This window comes from Caretta caretta, chromosome 16 (assembly GCF_965140235.1).
Source record: "Caretta caretta isolate rCarCar2 chromosome 16, rCarCar1.hap1, whole genome shotgun sequence".
NCBI lineage: Eukaryota > Metazoa > Chordata > Testudines > Cheloniidae > Caretta > Caretta caretta.
In genome coordinates this window covers 5,306,308-5,329,170 of record NC_134221.1, presented here as the reverse complement: position 1 = coordinate 5,329,170, position 22,863 = coordinate 5,306,308, and the positions used below count along the sequence as shown (strand labels likewise).

At 45.7% G+C, this 22,863-nt stretch overlaps 1 protein-coding gene across 1 annotated transcript in view; it reads right to left on the bottom strand.

The window, feature by feature from the left end:
• Positions 1-5,790: 5,790 nt before the first annotated feature.
• CIMIP2A (ciliary microtubule inner protein 2A) overlaps positions 5,791-22,863 on the bottom strand; it is a 37,050-nt gene continuing 19,977 nt past the window's right edge. Inside the window, exons 3-5 of the mRNA XM_075120583.1 lie at positions 22,063-22,454; positions 19,096-19,213; positions 5,791-5,983 (exon numbers count right to left, since the gene is read on the bottom strand). Of these exons, the coding sequence (XP_074976684.1) occupies positions 5,808-5,983; positions 19,096-19,213; positions 22,063-22,454 (686 nt within the window). The 3' untranslated portion in view covers positions 5,791-5,807. The remainder of the gene's footprint in view (positions 5,984-19,095; positions 19,214-22,062; positions 22,455-22,863) is intronic.

Here is a 22,863-nt window from a genome sequence, read left to right as displayed (position 1 = left end):
GCAATAATGACTTTATTGCCTCTGCAAACGGTGATCAAAGGTGATTAGCTTACAAGGGGAGAGGGGGTTTCATTAAGGAGAAACAAACAGAACTTTCACACCGTAGCCTGGCCAGTTATGAAACTGGTTTTCAAAGCTTCTCTGATGCGCACCGTGCCCTCCTATGCTCTTCTAACCGCCCTGGTGTCTGGCTGTGTGTAACCAGCAGCCAGGCGATTTGCCTAACCTCCCACCCCGCCATAAACGTCTCCCCCTTACTCTCACAGATATTGTGGAGTGCACAACAAGCAGCAATAACAATGGGAATATTGGTTTCGCTGAGGTCTAAGCAAGTCAGTAAACTGCGCCAGCGCGCTTTTACACGTCCAAATGCACATTCTGCCACCATTCTGCACTTGCTCAGCCTATAGTTGAACAGCTCCTGACTACTGTCCAGGCTGCCTGTGTACGGCTTCATGAGCCATAGCATTAAGGGGTAGGCTGGGTCCCCAAGGATAACTGTAGAATTTCAACATCCCCAATGGTTATTTTCTGGTCTGGGAAGAAAGTCCTTTCCTGCAGCTTTTGAAACAGACCAGAGTTCCTGAAGATGCGAGCATCATGTACCTTTCCCGGCCATCCCACGTTGATGTTGGTGAAACGTCCCTTATGATCCACCAGTGCTTGCAGCACTATTGAAAAGTACCCCTTGCGGTTTATGTACTCCCTGGCTTAGTATTCCGGTGCCAAGATAGGGATATGCGTTCCGTCTATGGCCCCACCACAGTTAGGGAATCCCATTGCAGCAAAGCCATCCACTATGACCTGCACATTTCCCAGGGTCACTACCCTTGATATCAGCAGATCTTTGATTGCGTTGGCTACTTGCATCACAGCAGCCCCCACAGTAGATTTGCCCACTCCAAATTGATTCCTGACTGACTGGTTGCTGTCTGGCGTTGCAAGCTTCCACAGGGCTATCGCCACTCGCTTCTCAACTGTGAGGGCTGCTCTCATCTTGGTATTCTGGCGCTTCAGGGCAGGGGAAAGCAAGTCACAAAGTTCCATGAAAGTGCCCTTATGCATGTGAAAGTTTTGCAGCCACTGGGAATCATCCCAGACCTGCAACACTATGCGGTCCCACCAGTCTGGGCTTGTTTCCCGGGCCCAGGAATCAAGGTTCCACGGCATGAACCTGTCCCATTAGCACCACGATGCCCACATTGCCAGGGCCCGTGCTTTGAGAGAAGTCTGTGTCCATGTCCTCATCGCTCTCATCACCGCGCTGACGTCACCTACTTGCCCGGTTTCGCTTTGGCAGGTTCTGGTGCTGCATATACTGCTGGATAATGCGTGTGGTGTTTAATGTGCTCCTAATTGCCAAAGTGATCTGAGCGGGCTCCATGCTTGCCATGGTGCGGCATCTGCACGGAAAAAAGGAGCGGAATGATTGTCTGCCGTTGCCCTGATGGAGGGAGGGGCGACTGATGACATGACTTACAGGGTTGTCTTACAGGGAATTAAAATCAACAAAGGGGGTGGCTTTACATCAAGGAGAAACAAAAACAACTGTCACACAGAATGGTCCCCTCAAGGATTGAGCTCAAAACCCTGGGTTTAGCAGGCCAGTGCTCAACCCTCTGAGCTATCCCTCCCCTTGGTAGTCCAGGTAGGACTGAATCTCCATTAAACTTTTCAAGGTGCCCCTGACAGACCTCACCGAAACGATTGTCGGCCGTTGATTTCATGGAGGGAGGGAAGGGGGAGCAAATGAACACAAAACAGATCTGGTCTATTTCTTGTTTTGATGCACTCCATCTATCTTTTACATCTTTGGCTGGCAGCAGACGGTGCAGTAGGACTGCTAGCCACCCTCATCTCCTGGCTGCTCACCAGAAGACAGTGCAATACAATGGCCGGCAGGACTAAAGAGAATGACCTGGTTGAGTCACTCCTATTTCAGTCCCTGCACCCATGTATGCCCAGGCACTCCTGACCGACCTTATTGAGGCAGCCAAGAGCACCTGGGACATGATGACGATGGTTATCAGGCCTATTGCACCGTTTGCTGCCACAAGGCAATGAGCTGCTGCTGTGTAGCAATGCAGTCCCACGTCTGCCAGCACCAGGAGACGTACGGTGACAGTGAGCTGAGCGGGCTGCTTGCTTGCCGTGGTATGGCGTCTGCACAGGTAACCCAGGAATAAAGACACAAAATGAGTGTCTGTCGTTGCTTTCACAGAGGGAGGGCCTGATGACGTGTACCCAGAACCACCCGTGACAATGTTTTTGCCCCATTAGGCATTGGGCTCTCAACCCAGAATTCCAGTGGGCGGCGGAGAATGCGGGAACTGTGGGATAGCTACCCACAGAGCAACGCTCCGGAAGTCAATGCTAGCTTCGGTACTGTGGAAGCACTCCTCCGAGCTAATGCACTTAGAGCATTTTGTGTGGTGACGCACACAATCGACTATATAAAAACGATTTCTAAAAACTCGACTTCTATAAATTCGACCTAATTTCGTAGTGTAGACATACCCTTAGTGAGGAAGATGCAATCCTGTTTGTCAAGGAAGAAGGCAGAACTGAAGGAAGACAGGATAGAGTTATTTGTGTGGGGTCTGATTTTCTGCAGAGGTACCATGCTGGAAACAAGGGGATGTGGATGCTGGATGGGCACCAAAGTTAAGAGTTAGTGGATGGACTATGGGAGAGAGGGGCAGAGGAGTTATGGGTGGAGAGAAGGCATCAACAACAGTCAGTACAGATGGGGGAAACATGGGAAGGAGAAAGGCGCTGCAGAGAACATGGACTGGAGGTTACAGCAGGGGCAGGCAACTTATGGCACGCGTGCCGAAGACAGCACGCAAGCTGATTGTCAGGAGCACTCACACTGCCCGGGTCCTGGCCACCGGTCTGGGGGACCCTGCATTTTAATTTAATTTTAAATGAAGCTTCTTAAACATTTTAAAAACCTTATTTACTTTACATACAACAATAGTTCAGTTATAATTATAGACTTATAGAAAGAGACCTTCTAAAAACATTAAAATGTATCACTGGCACGCGAACCCTTCAATTAGAGTGAATGAATGAAGACTCGGCACACCGCTGCTGAAAGGTTGCCGACCCCTGGGTTACAGAATAGGAAGCCAAGAATTATCTGACTGAATCAGACCAGAGCTGCTTCTCATCCAGCCTCCTATCACTGACATGAGCTGGGTCAGATGCTACTGTGAAAAACTCTGCTTCAGCAAGAGAAACGGAAGGTAGAAGGGATAGAAATAGGATCATTACACGAAGACTGCTAGGTACTTTAGCCAGGAGAAGTGGTTAGATTTCTACTGATGGGCCTGACACTTGGGGAGATTGGGCTGAAACCATACAGCAGTTTGCCCCAAGATCATATGAGGTTAAAACAGAAAGAGGGCTGTACCTGAGCCAAAACCACAAAACCTGCCAGAGGGTCCAGTGATTCCTTGACATAATGCCTTGCCAGGAGAAGACTATGCCTGTGAATCTACCTGCTTACAGACTGTTGGCTTGCCTGTGATCTAACTTGCCCTCCTAGAAATGGAACAGCTTACTGAGAACTCCAGTCCAGGGCTGCAAACCCCCCAGCACAGAGCCATTGAGCTCACTAGGTAATGACATGTCAGACACACCAATGCCACTGCAAGAACAATTCAGTCTCAAGGTCCTTCAGCTTTCTGGCCTGTTCGACTCCCAGAAAAACACAGAGTGGCCGAACAATTTCAAAAATGCAAAGACACTGAAACCGGTCGATTTTCTGTAGGGTTAGTTGTGTTGAAGTAAGTGATCAAACAGAAAAGTTTAAAATGAATTGTTTTGTGAAAGGAGCCGTGTATGTGGAGCAGCATCTATTGTTACATAAGCGTACGGGTTTGCCTGATGAATTCAAGGTCACCCTTCACACCCCAATGCAGGCTCATGAAAAGAGAGCTGCCTGGTGTGTGCTTGTTAGCTGGATGTAAAGTTTAAATAAAGAACACAAGACAAGCTCTCCTTGTGTTAACGTGGAGAACAACATCTGCTTTATGGCTTGAAGCAGAAGGGTTCGTATTCCTTCCAAAACGCTTGGGATTTTTAAAATCTTTGTTACTGTAATTCTGGATGATCTCATTAACTATAGAAATGTCCAATTTGCTTCTGAATCCTACTAAACCATTGGCCTTGATATCTTGTGCCTAAGTTCCACAAGCCACTTGTTTGCTCTTTTGACTGCTGCTGCGTGCTGCGCAGAGGTTTTCACTGAATTGTCTACAGTGATGCACTTGGACATCACTGGGGGGGAGGGGGATAAAATGGGATTTAACACAGAAGGCAGAACATTACAGGGTGCTGCTAGGCACTACTGTAATAATAATAAGAATTGATATGGAGTGATGTTCATTGGAGAGGATGGAACATCATGAGGTATAGCGAGAGGGCAAATTTCACAGGGAGCTCGTGTAGGGAGATGGCAGTGCACCATGAAATGCTATATGGGAGTATAAATGGCAGTACTGCTAACCTCAAACCTTAAAAATTATGAGTTGGGCCTCCCAAAATCAAGAGATTTTTGGGGGAAAAAGGTTATTTGAATTTTCCTTCCAGTTCTGAACACTTAGAGGGCATTTGGGTCAAATTCTCAAGGTTTTTCTCTGCAGCTATGAAAGCTAGAGACTTACTTTTTGTTTTGAATGAAAGCTGAGATGATTACATAATCACCTGACTCCAGGTGCTAGTGACTTAATAAAATCACAAAACTGACAACAATGAAATGGTTCCTTTTTAATGATGAAGAGTAAATTGTTAAATGGCAACCAGAAATCTCTCTTCAATCTCTGGGTAACGTAAGAAAATTATAAGAGTGCAAGTAGAGGGATCAGAGTAGCAGCTGTGTTAGTCTGTATCCGCAAAAAGAAAAGGATTACTTGTGGCACCTTAGAGACTAACAAATTTATTTGAGCATAAGCTTGAGCTGTAGCTCACAAAAGCTTATGCTCAAATAAATTTGTTAGTCTCTAAGGTGCCACAAGTACTTCTTTTCTTCAAGTAGAGGGATAAACCCCAAGGTTAAGGCTTTACAGAGTTCTTCTTCAATCAAAACTCCCATGAATTCAAGGAAGGTCTACATTCAAAACGCTCCAGATTGGAAGGCTTCTCCCACCAGAGTAGGGACTCCACCCCAGAGAGGCAGTAGCTAGTTGGCAGGAGAAGCCCTCCCATCGACATAGTGCTGTTTATACCATGGGCTAGGTCAGTATAACTGCATCACTTGGGGGGGTGGATTTTTTACACTCCTGAGCAACATAGTTATACGAACCTACTTTCCTAGGGTAGACCTAGCCTAAGTGAGTGCTTCGGGCATTGTTACAGAGCCTGGGTCTTATAAGAAGTTGCTGAAGTTGCTCAGTGAAGAAAAGGAGATGATCTAGCAGTATCTTAGTGACATGCTACCTATTATCAGGTATTTATGGTATACATCTTAGCAGCCATATAGCATCATTGTAATACTGTGTTGTAGCTGTGTCAGTCCCAGGAATTAAAGAGACAAGGTGGGTGATGTAAATATCTTTTATTGGCCCAAGTTCTCTTGGTCAGAGACACAAGTTTTCTATCCCACCAACAGAAGTTGGTCCATTAAAAATTATCCTACTCACCTTGTCTCTCTAATACAGTCACTTTGCTTAGTTGATAAATCAGAAATGAAATGGCTTTTCAGTTCATTCTAATCGGTTACGGCAAATGACGTTCCTTCAGCCTATTACCTAGGAGAGCTTTATGCTGAATATAGAAGAGCCCACATCCAGCTCCTGTTACAGTCAAAGGAAAGGTTCTCGATGAAGGATGGGGTCAAGGCCTAAATCAATTTGCTGAAAAAAATGCATGTTGCTATAATTTACCTGATTTCTGTCAAATTCATTCATGGCATCTTTAACTCCCTGGAGGTAGTTAACACCCATAATCCAAGTGAAGCGCGGTATGAATCCAGTGTAGCCTTTGGGTGAAGATAAGAGAGCATATTTATTGCTTGAGAACACATCAGTACACAGTGTATGGGGCTCAGCAATATAAAAGCGGGTGTATTTGGGAGAATTAGATACATATATTAAAAGTCCTATTTTAGGCAAATTCAGATTTTTTTAAACCTTCTCTAAATTAAATTTTAAAATTAGATATTTCACACCCAGTGGTCATTTTGAAACATGGCTTTTTTCACTATCCCAGGGAAAATCCTGTGAGCTAGATGACGCTCTTTGTCTATATATGACCTCCATATAATGGGAACAGAAATACTGTTTCTTCATAACCAATAGCCCTGCGAATGGTATGTCATAGTGGAATATGTAGCCAAGTATAAGAAACACGAAGTCCATCTTTCATTTCTCATGTTCCTTTTCCCTTCCAGCAACTCCTCACTGAGGATCAGAGAAGAAAGCAGCTAGAAAGGTGAAAAAGAAGCAAAACAAGGAAAGAATTAAAGAAAAAAAGAGGATCCAGAATTTCCTCCTCCCATAGACAGAGGCTTCCTTTGGAGGCAAGGTAATTCTGATTCCTAAACCTTCAGCTATTGGAGCCAGGGATGTACCTCGTCCACTCAAGACCTATAAGACTGTACTTTCTTTTCTGCCCCCCAACCAGAAGGGATTAAGAGGGATAACTTTCTGGTGCAGTAGCCCCACGTGGCCTTGTAAAGTAGGCACCAACCCTCTGGCTCAGACTTTCCAAGTGCCATACATCATCATAGGTCTGTAACATCTCAGGGAGGAAGCAGAGAAGGAAATAACTTTTTGTGTGCACTTTGCAACCCTTTTTATGAAGAAAGGCCTCATACCCCTGCCTGAGGGGAAGCAACTATCATTCACATGTTTCATGGATTAGGCAACAGAGTCACTCCAGTCACAGCTGAAAATAGAACCCCCGTCAGAAAGACCTAAGCCTCATCCTTGTTGCCATACTGCCTCTCAGAAGGAACGTGCCAAACTGCATGCTTGTCTATGCTGTGTCTAACTGCATGACCAGTCTCTTCCTAGACCCAGGAAAAAACCCAGGAATCATGATGTGCAACATTGTACTGCTGTCTTATGAATCACTGTAGATCCCCTTGCCTGAGCATGTGTTATCCTCCCTTTGTGGCCTGGTCCACATTGAGGATAGCAAGATAGCACTGATGCTGTTTACTCCTATAGCTGAAGTGACAATGCTCTGTGATGTGAATCTGAATGTGATGGTTTAATCCCTGCTAATGTTGGTGGAATGTATACAGATATGAGCCCATCTTAAATTATCCTGAGGACTTGGAATGATTGTACTTCATTAAATGGTTTTATTTCCCAGAACACTATATTTAGAATTGAATTTGTTTGTGTTAATATTTGATTTATTGTTCCATTTGATGCAGGTAATCTGAAGAATAGAAACTTTCACTTTAAGAACATGAACATTACAGAATATGCTTGAAAGAGATTTTGCCTGTAGGGTCACTGAGGGGTAGACCTCATAAAACTTGATTTAATAAACTAAAATTTCCAGAAAGCAAGCATTGTTCTCAAGGTGTAACATTAGCACTTATTAGAGGCCTGGATTCATCAGGGCACTGCTATTCATAGACTTTAAGGCCAGAGGGACCATCGTGATTGTCTAGTCTGACCTCCTGCACGTTGCAGGCCACAGAACCTTGCCCACCAACTCCTATAATAGACCATAATCTCGGGCTGATTTACTGGAGTCCTCAAATAATGATTTAAAGACTTCAAATTACAGAGAATCCACCGTTTTCACTAGTTTAAATCTACAAGTGCCCCATGCTGCAAAGAAAGGCAAAACCCCCCACAGTCTCTGCCAATCTGACCCAGAGGGAAATTTCTTCCTGACCCTAAATATGGTGATCAGTTAGACTGAGCAGGTAGGCAAGATCCAGCAGCCACACACTTTGGAAAAAGAAAAGGAGGACTTGTGGCACCTTAGAGACTAACAAATTTATTTGAGCATAAGCTTTCGTGAGCTACAGCTCACTTCATCGGATGCATCACAAGTGCCACAAGTACTCCTTTTCTTTTTGCGAATACAGACTAACACGGCTGCTACTCTAACACTTAGGAAAGAATTCTTTATAATAACTCAGAGCCCACCTCATCTAGTGTCCCATCATCAGCTTTTAGAGATATTTGCTACTAGCAGTCGCAGATCAGCTACCTGCCATTGTAGGCAGTCTCATCATACCATACTGTCAACAAAGTGACATTATTCTTGTCAGCAAGTTAAAGAGGTATGGGCTGGATGGATGCAGTACAAGGTGGGTAGAAAGTTGGCCAGATTGTCGGGCTCAACGGGTAGTGATCAATGGCTCCATGTCTAGTTGGCAGCCGGTATCTAGCGGAGTGCCCCAAGGATCGGTCCTGGGGCCGGTTTTGTTCAATATCTTCATTAATGATCTGGAGGATGGTGTGGATTGCACCCTCAGCAAGTTTGCGGATGACACTAAACTGGGAGGAGTGGTAGATACGCTGGAGGATAGGGATAGGATACAGAGGGACCTAGACAGATTGGAGGATTGGGCCAAAAGAAATCTGATGAGGTTTAACAAGGACAAGTGCAGAGTCCTGCACTTAGGACGGAAGAATCCCATGCACCGCTACAGACTAGGGACCAAATGGCTAGGCAGCAGTTCTGAGGAGAAGGACCTAGGGGTGAAAGTGGATGAGAAGCTGGATATGAGTCAACAGTGTGCCCTTGTTGCCAAGAAGGCCAATGGCATTTTGGGGTGTATAAGTAGGGGCATTGCCAGCAGATCGAGGGACGTGATCGTTCCCCTCTATTCGACATTGGTGAGGCCTCATCTGGAGTACTGTGTCCAGTTTTGGGCCCCACACTACAAGAAGGATGTGGAGAAATTGGAAAAGGTCCAGCGAAGGGCAACAAAAATGATTAGGGGTCTGGAACACATGACTTATGAGGAGAGGCTGAGGGAACTGGGATTGTTTAGTCTACGGAAGAGAAGAATGAGGGGGGGATTTGATAGCTGCTTTTAACTACCTGAAAGGTGGATCCAAAGAGGATGGCTCTAGACTGTTCTCAGTGATAGCAGATGACAGGACAAGGAGTAATGGTCTCAAGTTGCAGTGGGGGAGATTTAGGTTGGATATTAGATAATAGGCCGATATTGGAAAAACTTTTTCACTAGGAGGGTGGTGAAACACTGGAATGCGTTACCAAGGGAGGTGGTGGAATCTCCTTCCTTAGAAGTTTTTAAGGTCAGGCTTGACAAAGCCCTGGCTGGGATGATTTAGTTAGGGATTGGTCCTGCTCTGGGCAGGGGGTTGGACTAGATGACCTCCAGAGGTCCCCTCCAACTCTGATATTCTATGATTCTATGATCCCCTCCATAAACATGTCAAGCTCAGTCTTAAAGCCAGTTAGGTTTTTTGCCCCCATTACTCCCTTTGAGAAGTTGTTCCAGAACTTCACTGCTTGGATGGTTAGAAACCTTTATCTAATTTCAAGCCTGAACTTATCGATGGCCAGTTTATATCCATTTGTTCTTGTGTCAGCATTGGTCCTTAACTTAAATAATTCTTCCCCCTCCCTGATATTTATCCTGATGTATTTATAGAGAGCAATCATATCTCCCCTCAGCCTTCTTTTGGTTAGAAGTCGCCTCTCAAAAGGTAGAGGTAGTGGGGCGGTCACCCCACTCTGGCTCAGAAAGGGTTAAAAGCCAGCCCTTGGAGAGGGCTGGGGCTGAGAGCCAATCAGGAAAAGGCTGGGAGGCAGCCAATCAGGGCCAGGCTGGACCCTATAAAAGGGCTGCAGGGCCAGAAGGCAGTTAGTCTCTTTCCAGCCTTGGAGAGAGGTGGACCTGGCTGCCTGAAAGAGCAAAGGGTACCCTGGACAGTGTAGTGCTGGGGAAGGGCAGGAGGAGCTGGGGGAGCTCCAGCCTGGTAAGCCCCCAAGCAGAAAGCCTGGCTGTCAGGGCCAAAAGAGGTATTAGGGCTGTGGGGAGGCAGCCAGGGAAGGAAGAGTCAACAAGTCCAATCCCCTAGCTAATGATGAGTGGCCACTTCAGTTTGCCCTTGGGGAAGGGGCTAGGTGAAGACTGGCAGTGGGTCACTGAGGTGAGGTGGGCGTAGGAGATTAGGGTTCCCTGGAAAAGGGAGGGAGGGGGGAGCATAAGCTTTCGTGGGGGTACTACCCCTGAGTGTGGGGGTACTGCTGCGGGGCAGTACCCAGGAAAAGGGGCACCGTGGAGGGAGGGACACAGGGCCTGAAGTACAGTGGTGGAGACTGACTAGGAAGTAGGTACCGGTAGGGAGACACTGGCCAGCAGGAGGTGCTCTGGGGCTGGGATGAGCTAATTCCTGAGGTAACCAGCAGGAGGTGTCACGGTGGTGAGTGCATGCCATGTTACAGTAGGTTTTCCATTCCTTGGATCATCCTAGTAGCCCTTCTCTGCACTGCTCCAGTTTGAATTCATATTTATTAAACATGGGGGACCAGAATTGCACACACTATTCCAGATGATGTCTCACCAGTGCCTTTTATAATGGCAATAACCATTTCCCTATCTTTACTGGAAATACCTTGCCTGATGCATTAACCTTTTTCACAGCCACATCACATTGGCAGCTCATATTCATCCTGTGATCAACCAGTACAACCTGTTTTTTCTTCTTTTCTGTTGCTTCCAACTGATAAGCCCCCATCTTATAGCAAAATTTCTTGGTGTTAGTCCCTAAGTGCATAACCTTGCACTATTAAATTTCATCCCATTTCTATTTCTCCAGTTTTCAAGGTCATCCAGATCTTCTTGTATGATATTCCGGTCCTCCCCCATATTGGCAATACCTCCCAACTTTGGGTCATCCACTTATTTTATTAGCATAGTCCTACTCTTTGTGCCAAGATCATTAATAAAAATGTTAAATAAGATTGGTCCCAACTCTGATCTCTGAGGCACTCCACTAGAAACCTTCCTCCAGACTGACTGGAGCCCTCCCCACATCCTGGCATGCTCGGTCCCTGTCCCCGGCATCCAAGCCTGGGCAGGGAGCGGGCCGCCGCTGCCTCCGAGCCAGGCTCTCAGACAGAACAAGCTCCGTCCCGCTCTCTGCCTGGCTGGCAGGACAGTGGCCGAACGTGTAGAGGGGGAGACGCAGAGAGAAAAGGACAGAGAGCGCCCCCCTCCCACCCGCAGGTAACGTGGGTCAGGGATAGCGCTGCGGCCCAGGCTGGGTGCATGGTGGGTGATCACTGGGCAGGGGAGACACATGGGCTGGGTACATGCCCCCCAGTATAAGGAGTCATATATGCTGGAGATAGACAAGGATGGGCAGGCTGTGGCCACCAGAGAGAATAGAACCAGGAAGAATTCCACACAGCTCCAAGTTTCAAAACAATACCAGGTCTTCAACTGGGAAACTGGAAGACAATTTTAAAGATCCAGCAGGTCCAAGGGAATTGAGAGATGCACGGGACACACCTGTGGATGGTAGCTTGGCCCAACCTGTAAGAAAATCAAGGTTGTCCACAAAGAGTTCTCCAACCACCCAAGGAAGACAGATGATCCATCTTGGGGTTTCAGTACTCAGAAGAATCAAAAGAATATTCTACAAGGGACAGGTGGACAACAGGACAACGTGCTGCATTCCCAGGGCGAGGCACGAGATATCACACTAAGATTTGATAGGCTTTTGAAGTCAATGGGAAAAGATCCACTGGTGATGGTTCAAAGTAGCACTAATGACACTACATCACAGCATATATCACAGACAGTAGATGATATCAGGAAATTTTGAAGAGTGGATGTCTAAGCCATCTTCTCTTTAGATCCTTTCTGTCCCATGAGTAAAAGACAGAATGCAGAAGATTCTGAAAGTGAACTACTGATAAGTGGTGTAGGGTGGACCATTTTGGTTTTGTGGAAAATTGGCCCATATTCTATGAAGAGAAGGGGCTATATAGCTGGATGGTTTCCACCTCAGTAGAAGGGTAACCCATTGCCTCAGAGATAGGCTGGCTAGAGTACTCAGGTGTGTGTTACATTAATAACAAAAGGAAAATGTAAAAAGAGGGAAGATATAAGCGTTCAGCAGCACAAAATCAAGACATTGAGAACAAAATTAATCAAGGAACCAAAGGATATGAAGAGAAGAAATTTGTAATGGCCTATAGACCAATGCTAGGAGCCTGGGTAACAAACAAGAGCCACTGGAATTCCTAATTTATAAGCATAAATTTGATCTACTTAGTATTACTAAACCCTGGTGGGATGATTCACGTTACTGGAATGTTAAAATCAATTTTAACCTATTTTAGAAAGATCAAGTGGGCAAAAGGGGAGGGAGAGTGGCACTCTTCAAAAGTGACATTACCTGTTTCTGAGTCATGAATAACTTGGAAGAAAATTATCTTGACTATTTATGGATCGTATCCTAACAGATAAAGCACAAGATGGGTATTAGCTGGTGTCTGCTACAGACCACCTAATCACACTAGGGAACAGGATGGCTGGCTCCTTATACCCCTTTTTATAATGTGCAAGGAAAAAAGTTAAAAACAATTATGAGCCAAATCAGCTGAGAAGAAGAATTTAATCCGAAAAATGTGAATGATAATTAGGAATTGTTTAAGAAGACTTTGCTAGATGCCCAAAAAGCAACTATCCCACAATTGAGGAAGAAGGTTGTGCTGGTTAAAAAACTGCTGGTTTAGAGAGGATGAGAAGGCAGCTATAAAAATATATATAGCAAGTGGAAGAAAGAGGAATTTGATGGTAATAAATATAAATCAGAAGCCACGAATTGTAGAAAATTGATAAAGCAAACAAAGGGACACAAGAAGAAATCTATGGCCAACAGTGTTAAAGAAATTAAGGAGTTTTTAAAAGTATATTAGGAACAAAAAGAATCCTGAAAATGATATTGGTCCACTACTAGTTGGAAATGGTAGAATTATAAATAATAATGCAGAAAGGGCAGACGTGATCAATAAATATTTCTTTTCTATATTTGAGAAAAAATAGCGCAGGATGTAACCATATCATATGATAACATTGTTTCCATTCAACTAGTATCCGAGGAGGATGTTAAACAGAAGCTACTAAAGTTAGACATTTTAAAAACAGCAGGTCTGGAAAACGTACATCCAAGAGTGTAAAAAAAAGCTGGCTCAGGAGCTTGTTGGTCTGTTAATGTTGATTTTCAAGACGCATGAGATGACACAGGTAATTGTAGGTCTGCTGGTCTGACGTTGATCCCAGGCAAGATAATGGAGTGGATGATATAGGACTTGGTCAATAAAAAGAGTTAAAGGCAGGTAATCTAATAAAAGCGACTCATCACGGGTTTATGAAGATAGATCCTGTCAGACTAACTCAATATTTTTTTTTGATGAGATGACAAGTTTGGCTGATAAAGGTAATAGTGTTGATGTAACATACTTAGACTTCTGTAAGTCATTTGACTTGATACAGCATGACATTTTGATTACAAAATTAGAATATAAAATTAACATGGCACACATTAAATAGATTAAAAACTGGCTAACTGATAGATCTAAAAATGTAATTGTAAATGAGGAATCATCATCAGAAAGGTGTGTTTTTAATGGGGTCCTGAAGGGATCAGATTTTGGCCCTATGCTATTTTACATTGTTATCAATGACCTAGAAGAAACCATAAATTCCTCACTGATAAAGTTTGCAGATGACACAAAAATTGGGTGACTGGTAAATAATGAAGAGGACAGGTCACTGATTCAGTGTGATCTGGATAGCTAGGTGATCTGGGTGCAAGCCAACAATGTGTGTTTTGTTTTAATATGGCTAAATGTAAGGTCATACATCTAGGAACAAAGACATTAGGGATGGGGAACCCTGTCCTGGAAATCAGTGACTCTGAAAAAGATTTGGGGATGGGGGTGGATAAACAACTGAACATGAGCTTCTAAGGTAACACTGTGGCCAAAAGGGCTAATGAAATACTTGGATGCATAAACAGGGGAATCTCAAGTAGGAGTAGAGATGTTATTTTACATCTGTATTTGGCACTGGTGCGACCACTGCTGGAATCCTGTGTCCCGTTCTGGTGTCCACAATTCAAGAAAGATGTTGACAAAATTACAGGGCATTCAGAGAAGAGCCATGAGAATGATTAAAGGATTAGAAAACAGGCCTTATAGTGACATACTCAAAAAGCTCAATCTATTTAGTGAAACAAAGAGAAGGTTAAGGGATGACTTGGTCACAGTTTGCAACTACCTAGATGGGGAACAAAAATTTGACAATGGGCTCTTCGATCTAGCAGAGGAAGGTATAACACAATCCAATGGCTGGAAATTGAAGTTAGATAAAAATGCACACCTTATTTCCAGTCTAAATTTAAGTGAGAGTAATTAATCATTGGAACAATTTACCAAGAATTGTGGTGGATTCTCCATCACTGACCATTTTAAAATCGAGATAGGATGTTTTTCTAAAAGCCCTGCTCTAGGAATTACTGTGGGGCAGGTGTCTGGCCTGTGCGATACAGGAGATCAGGCTAGGTGATCACAATGGTCCCTTCTGGCCTTGGAATCTATGAATCCAATCAGAAATAGACACTCTGCACCTCTCACCTTGCAAAGAATCACAATCTTTCTCAGGTCGATGTGGATTATATCTTCAGAAATTTACATCACCCATTATATACATCTCAAAATGAGAACCCTGAAACACTAGCTGGCAAGGACCTGATGACCACATGCAGGCAGCATGTATCAAAAGTTTCCCATTCCAAAGAAGATGCTACTGTCTCCAAATTGTTGGTTTTATCCTCAGAACATCCTCAGAAGTGTAGCTCCATCTATAAAAATTACCACAGACACAGCCAGCATAGTCTGGATTGGAATCTCCCACACAGGAAGTTACATATCAACCTCTGACAGCAATTAACTGGGTATTAAAAACATTTCTACCTTATTGCCAGCAGAGAGATATCCATATGGTCAATGACAACACCACAGCAATGTTTTACATAAACAAACAGGGAGGTGCCCTTGGCACAAAACTACACAGGGAGGGAAGAGCTCTGTGGGAGTGGCACATTCTCCTCTGTCTGTATCCAGTGGCCTTGCACCTAGCAGGGAAAGACAACAACCTAGCAGACCAATTAAGCGGAAAATTATGGACACTCCTGAATAGTCACTGAAAACATTGGTACCAAAAGTGATCCTCACCTGGTGGGGCCATCCAGATGTGGACCTTTCCGTAGCTAAACAGAAGGTGAGTGCTGAAAATTGTGCTTGAGAACAGGGTGGTACAGTCATTCCACAGCCTGGAGCCAAAGGCCTCTTTATACATGACCCTCTCTTCCACTCGTACGGATGGAAAAGCAGGACAAGACCAAAATTATTTAAATTGCACCAGCATGAGCCAGACATCGATGGTTCCCTGACCTGCTTCACTTCTCAGCAGGCAGCTATCAATCTCTCCTGGTCTCCCCAGGCCTACTGACTCAGCAACACAGTGGATCTTATCAATCAGACCCAGTCTCCCTTCACCCCACTGCATGGGCAAACTGGACTTTAACCCACTTGGAACTACTTTGTTCAATTGATGTTCAAAAGTTTTAGTTCATTCTAGGAAAAAAAACTCATCTCAGACGTGATACAGTTTAAAATCGAAAAGATTAATGCTTTGGAGAAACTCCCGTCCAATCCATATTGGAGTATTTGCTGCAGCTAAAACTCTAAGGCCTCTCATTATTCTTGTTAAGGTTCATTTCTCAGCCATATCAGCCTCTATTCTACTGCTGACAAAAGATCAGTGTTTGCCCATGAAAAAAAAAATTCCAAGAAGTCTCAACAATATCTACCCTCCTATCAAAAGTTCTACACCTTTGTGGGATCTTAATTTGGTTCTCACAGCTAATGAAGCATCTATATGAGCCAATGGGAAAATGTTCTTTATTCTATTTATCAATTAAAATAGCATTCTTGGGAGCAGTTACATCTGCAAGAAGAGTAAGCAAAGTAGATGTACTCAGAACAGAACCATGCTTTATAATTTTCCAGAAGGACAAAACAGTGCATCCCCAGTTTTTCTCCCAAAGGTGGCCACGAATTTTCACATCAGTCAATCAATACATTTTACCTCTGTTTTTTCCTGAACCTCATTCACACAAGGCAAGGTAAACACCATATGTTAGATGTAAAAGGAGCTTTAGCTTATTATTTAGACAGGACTAAAGAATTCAGGCATTCTCTGAACGTCTTTATCTTGTACTCTGACAACAACAAAAAGCAGACCAGGTCTTTCCAACCATTACCCAGATGGCTTAAGTACTATGTACTACATTTAACTGCTGTCCATCTCCATGAGGGGATAAAGGTCCCACCCTACCAAAGCCAAGGCAGCTTCAATGGCATGCCTAAGACACGTACCAATTACAGAATTTCATAAAGCCATCAGACAGAGCTTCAGACGCATTTTAAAAAAACCATTGCTCTCTGGACCTAGGGTTCAGCTCTGCTGCTCAATTTGGCAGAGCAATCATTCAATCTTTTCTTAATTAAGACTCCTCATCCTACCTTTCTTCACAGGACTACTGTTTGGCAATCTATCCCATGCATGGGAATATGTGGAGGCCATTTACTTGTAACCAGAGTTCTTTGAGATGGACTCTGCAAATTCACACTCCCTCGACCACCTTCCCCTCTTCCTCAGAGGCCTAATTACAACATGGACTGGAGGAGGCGATGATGGAAGGACTGAGACGGACAGAGTGCTGGGCGCCCTTTTATAGCCTCTCTCTCAGAACATTCAGGAACAGTGAGGGGGGCGGAGCAAGAGGGGGCGTGTGAGCACTCCAGTGGGCACTGCTATGTAAGAGTCCGTCTTCAGAGCTGCACCAGCCGGCGCATCCCATGAGTGGGCGTATGCAGAGGCCACTCAGAGACCTCCGGTAACATGTAAGTAACCTTTGTTCACTGTGAAGAAAGCGCCGAGATTCTGCTCAACCTGGGCTAGAGAAAAGGAAGGAGGCATAGTCAGAGGTGGATTCATAGATCCACTGACTTTAAGGCCAGAAGGGACCATTGTGATCCTCTAGTCTGCTGGCGTAGCACAGGCAGAGAATTTTACTGAGTAATTAGCATATTTGATGTATTCTGAACTCACCCTTATACCTGCAACTGGACTTTTGGGATCAGCTCCAAACTTGGGTGTTGCAACACTTAACCCCTAGGTGCCCGGCCACCCAGTGGAATTCTCACCCCCAACCTTAGGTGCCCAGGCTCTTCATATGATGCATGGAGACAGTTAAGCACCTACAGGAAGGATCCTCAGAAGACAGCAAACTGGGAAGGGAGCTGCCAAAGCTAGCCAGGAGTGAAATGCAGAGGAAAGGGATGGAGCTTAGATCCAGATCTTCGAAGGTAGTTAGGTGCTTAACTCCTCCCATTGACCTAGACTTTAGGTGCCTGACTGACAGACTGGAGATAGATCCCTCCTTCTGCTCAGGATCTTCAGCTGTGAACTTTCTCTCCTTGAGTGAGGCACCAATGCGAGGTCAACCACTTAATCAGCCCATGCCCTAACAGCAGCTGAAACCCTGAGTTTTCTAACCCAAACCCAACTGTGTGAGACAGATGACCCAACAGCCTAGTGGACAGGGCACTCATCCAGAGCATGGAAGGCTTGTATTGAAATCCTGGCTCTTCCTGATTTGGAACAGGGACTTAAGCCCACCTCCCAGGTGAGTGCTCCAACCACCACACTGTTGGGTGTTCCGGGGTGGGAATCTATCCCACTTGGTATAAGTAATTAGCTATTAATTGAAGCAGGGACTTCAGCCTGGATCTCCCACATCCCAGCTAGTGCCCTAACCACCAGCTTATAGAGTCAGTCTGTCTTAGCTGGGGATTATATTTAATAACTATTTCAACAGAAAGAAAAGGAGGACTTGTGGCACCTTTTCTTTTTGCGGATACAGACAAACCCGGCTGCTGCTCTGAAACCTGTCATTATTTCAACAGAGAAATTCAAAGAAGCCTATCCCAGGAGAACCAATAGCTATGGTATTCACTAGGGATGTGAGAGACAGAGCTGGGATTTGAAGTTGGGTCTCCCTTAAACCTCCCTGAAGGGGGGTTCCAAAGAGGATGGAGCTGGGCTGTTCTCGGTGATGGCAGACGACAGGACAAGGAGCAATGGTCTCAAGCTGCAGTGGGGGAGGTCTAGGTTGGATATTAGGAAAACTATTTCACTAGGAGGGTAGTGAAGCACTGAAATGGGTTACATAGGGAGGTGGTGGAATCTCCATCCTTAGAGGTTTTTAAAGCCCTGGCTGGGGTAATTTAGTTGGTGTTGGTCCTGCTTTGAGCAGGGGGTCGGACTAGATGACCTCCTGAGGTCTCTTCCAACCCTGATATTCTATGATTCTATGATTATCCTAGGTGAATTCCTTAATTACCTGGATGGGCTCACGCGCACACACACAATGCATGTTTCGAAGGCTGTCTTTTGTGCTGGTATCAGGTCTCAGGTGTGCACACCTACCAGATAGGGCCCCACAGGTGAGATGGGGGCAGTTTGAGCACCCTGCTTCAGGGCCATCAGGGCTAGGGTTCTGAGTAGCTCATTAGCTCTGGGGTGGTGTCTGGAGTTAGGGGTTTTGCACATGCCCACCATGAAAACTTAGTTAACTACAGCTTAGGTAGCAGGTGAGCAGTTTGTTTGAGAATGGTGTTGGCACTTAAATGTTGAACGTAGGTGCCTGAAGGGACAGATAGGCACTTAAGTAACTTTTTGAATTTGGGCCTTTGTGATTGGGGAAAAAAAGAATTTGGATTGTAATCAAAATTCAACCAATGAGGAGCTTCTAAACCAAATCAGGCACCCATATATCTGTTTAACCCAGCTGGCCTTGCGCCACTCACCCAGCCTCTGTGTCTTGGTTTCTCCATCTGTGAAATGTGGATAATAATACACATCTTTGCAATGGAGTGGAAGCCACTGACAAGTCTCTTTAAGATTTTCAGAGGGAAAAGAGGATGAGGAGAATGTTCATTTTGCAGTGAAATGGTTGAGTAACTGCTTGGGCTAATCCTGTATGTGGTCTTGTTCTCTCCTACCTGAAATGGCTTTCCGTTGGATCAGGTTTGGGACATCCAGCTTTGGGAGCTGATTATATCTGCTTACATCCACTGTCTCAGTCACTGCATCCAAAGGCACTCCCTCAATCCTAACAGGCTGAAAACCAAAATAAAACAAGTGCCAATGAAATCTTCTTCCTCTCTTGGGTCTCTTCCGTTCCCAGCATTGCCAGAGCCCACAGATCACATATCCTGCCTGTTTTTATGCCTTTACTGTACTTTAACACCTGGGATGATCTGAGACCCTTTTGTGCAGTCACTAATATGGCAGATCAACTGGCTCGTCATGGCAGATTTTCAAGGGTTCAGCTGAGAATAATGGGAGCTGTTAAGTGCAGAAATCTTTTGAAAATCAGTCCTATAAACTAGTGCTTAGAGTAAGGGATAAGGATGCAGGACTCCTTGGATCTACATCCAACACTGCTACTGACTTGCTTGGGGAAAATCACCTAATTTCTGCCTTCAGTGGATTTGCACAAGCATGACTGATTATAACCTGGTAAGGAATCCTTCTGACACATAGCAAGGAACAGACGGCAGCACACTTTCCCATAGTTGGGTTGGTGCCACAGGGTTAAAAGGAATAAAACACAGTAAAATCTTAGTTCTGTCTCTAAAATCAGCAGCTATGATTAGATACACAGAGGATACATCAACACAGCAACCGCCCCCCCACCCCAGGGGCAGCGAGTCTCAGAGCCCTGGTCAATTAACTTGGGCTCATGTTACAGGGCTAAAAATGGCCATGTAGACATCCAGGCTCTGAGACCTGGCGAGAGGAGAGAATCTCAGAGCACGGGCTTCAGCCCAAGCCTGAACACCTACATGGCTACTTTTAGCCTTGTAGCATGAGCCCTGGGAGGCTGTCAGTTGACTCCGCTCCAAGAGTCACTGCCACGGGGAATGGTGTTGCTGTGTAGACGTACCTATTGCAAACCAATCTGCTGACTCAAACAGTATCCTGGCCAGTAATAAGAGTGGAGCTGCACTTTAGTAAATTACTCTATTTCTCTTCGCTCAGGTGACTGGTCTGATTAGCTCCAATGGGGTGAAAGTAGAGAGACCTTTTTTCAAAAAAGGAATAAAAGACAAAAAAACAAAAGCAGAGAAACAGGAAATGGTTCAAAAACCAAAAACCAGGTATGGAAAACTCCTTCATACCCACATAGTAGTTCTGTGCCAGGAGTTCCCCTCATGTACCTACATACTGCTGGTATCAGAAAATTCCACCATGGCCAGTAGTAGCAAAGCACGAAGGTTTCCTTATGGCCATGTACAAACCTGGAGAGTGCCAGCATAATACTGAACCTCCCCCCCCACCCCCATGCCTAAATCATTATGCATAAATCAGGAGCACCGGAAGCTCCCTAGAAGTGGGGGGCCACCAGTGCCTGGACTGTGGCCCCACCCCACTCCTCCCTCAAGGCCCCTCCCGTCCTCCTAGGCCCTGCCTTCACTTTGCCTTTTCCCCCAAGGCCCCACCCTCACTCTGCCTCTTCCCCCGAGGCACTTTTAAAAGCCTGGATCCTCCCCGTTCCCGCGCCCTTGGCATAGATTCGTAGATTTCAGTATGATGATGTAGTCTGAGCTCTTATCTAACACAGGCCAGAAACCTCCCTCTAATGATCAAGTCACTTATTAGCCTTCTCTTGGCTAAACTAAATAGAGTGATTAAATATTTGTTGGGCCGGAGAGAAAGTAAAAATGACTCTACAGATCAGTGCCTAGGGCATGCACCTGGGAAGTGGGTGGACCCTTGAATTCTGGTCCCAGCTCCCATGGCGATTTAGTTATAGAAAGTGGAACAGCTTCAGCAGGAGAGAGTAAGCGAGAGTGCCCTCCTGAGTATGCACTAGCTTGGTGGTTAGGACACTCCCCAGGGAGGTGGCAGACCTGGGTTCAGATCCCTGCTCCAAATTAGACAGACTAGGGATTTGAAACCAGGTCTGCCACCTTCAAGGTGAATCTCCTGATCCATTGGCTTCCATGCTTAAGAAAGAACTGACCTGGCTTAGGTGCCAGGAGCAGGCTCTCAGATGAGAATCCTGACCAGGAGGGAGGTGTCTAAATACACCTGTGGATCTGCCCCTCCCCCACCCCAGCCCGCCCCCGGTATTATAGTGATGAGCATGGGGCATGCGCTTATATAGCATAGAAATAAGGCATACATTTTTCACAGTGAGGGTAATTAACCATTGGATCAACTCACCAAGGGTCATGGTGGATTCTCCATCACTGACAATTTCTAAATCAAGATTGGATGTTTTTCTAAAAGATCTGCTCTAGCACAGAAGTTGTTGAGCTTGATGCAGGAATCGCTGGGGGAGGTTCTGGCTCTGTGTCATGCAGGGGGTCAAACTAGATCATCACAGGGGGCCATTCCAAAATTAAGATCTATGAATCTATGCACTAGGTAGTGGTGCTGAGGCACAAAACTCTCCTCCTTGCTCACATACCAGGGCAGTGCCATTCCAGATTCTCCCTCTTCCAGGCCTGTAGGAAGTTCTTGGTAATGCCAGATTAGGAGGGAGGTCTCTCCCATGCTCATGTACCTATGCAGCGTTTGCAATGTGGCAGAGTGAACTCATCACCATCCACCCCTGCACAGCTCTGTGCAGCAGCATATCCCTTTCCATGCTCACATACCTGAACAGTGTAAGGACAGCAGAGAGAACTCTCTTTGTGTCCACATACCTGGGTAGAGAGAACTCCCACCATGTCTACACAACTGTGTGCTGGAGGTCTGGCATGGCCCTCTCAAAATCCCCACGTGCTCACAGGCCTGAAGAGTACCAGAATGGTAAGGACTTCTCCATGCCAGCACAAAGCCAGCTTGATCCAGCTCACTCCCTGTGTAGAGCCAGAGTAACAGAGCGAACCTCCCCCACGCTGCCTGTCTCTGCAGGAGACGTGTGGCACAGAGCTCTCCCATCCACGCCCACACACCTGTTTGGTTCCACGGAGGCAGGGAGAGCTCCTCCATCCCTGCCCACATGCCAGTGCCACGTCAGGATGGCAGGGTCCATGATTCTTTTGCTGCCCACATGCCAGTGCCACGTCAGGATAGCCAGGTGCCTTCCTCTCCTCCTGCTCAGATGCCAGTGGCGTGCCAGTAGGGGAGGATGAACTCTTCCATCCATGCCCACATGCCAATCTAATGCCAGGATGGCAGGGGATATATTTTCTCTGCTCACGTAGCTGCCTAGAGTCACCAGGGTCTGTGTCCACCCACGACTGTTGCCCCTGTGCTGGCAGCACCATTAGCAGTGGGGCTCTTGATTCAGTGGTTGGTGTGGGACAGCATGGTCCAAACTGGGCATTTTGGTAGGGAATGAACCCTGTAAAACAGAACAAGCCAAGCTATATGAATGTGTACATGGACGCAATCAGGGGAAGGAGAGAGTGCCCATTTCAAGGGGGGGAAAGGTCTGTCCCATAGGCTATGTGCGCTGGGGAGGTCCCACTGTGCCCAGACGACAGACATATTGAAAGCTGCCTCAGGCACTGAGCAGCACCTAGGGGTGCTCGGTGCTGAAGTCATGCTGCACACACATGAGCAGATGTCCTAGCAGCGGTTACATTAACATGAACATTTTTGTGGCATGCTATAGACACTCCCCTGGAGCTAGCTGAATGAGATCAGAGTCCCTCGGGTATCCCCCACTCTGTCCCATCGTAGCACCTTAGCACAGAGCCTTCTCCCCAGAGAGACTGAAGAGCCTGGGCGCTTAAATTCATAACTTTTCT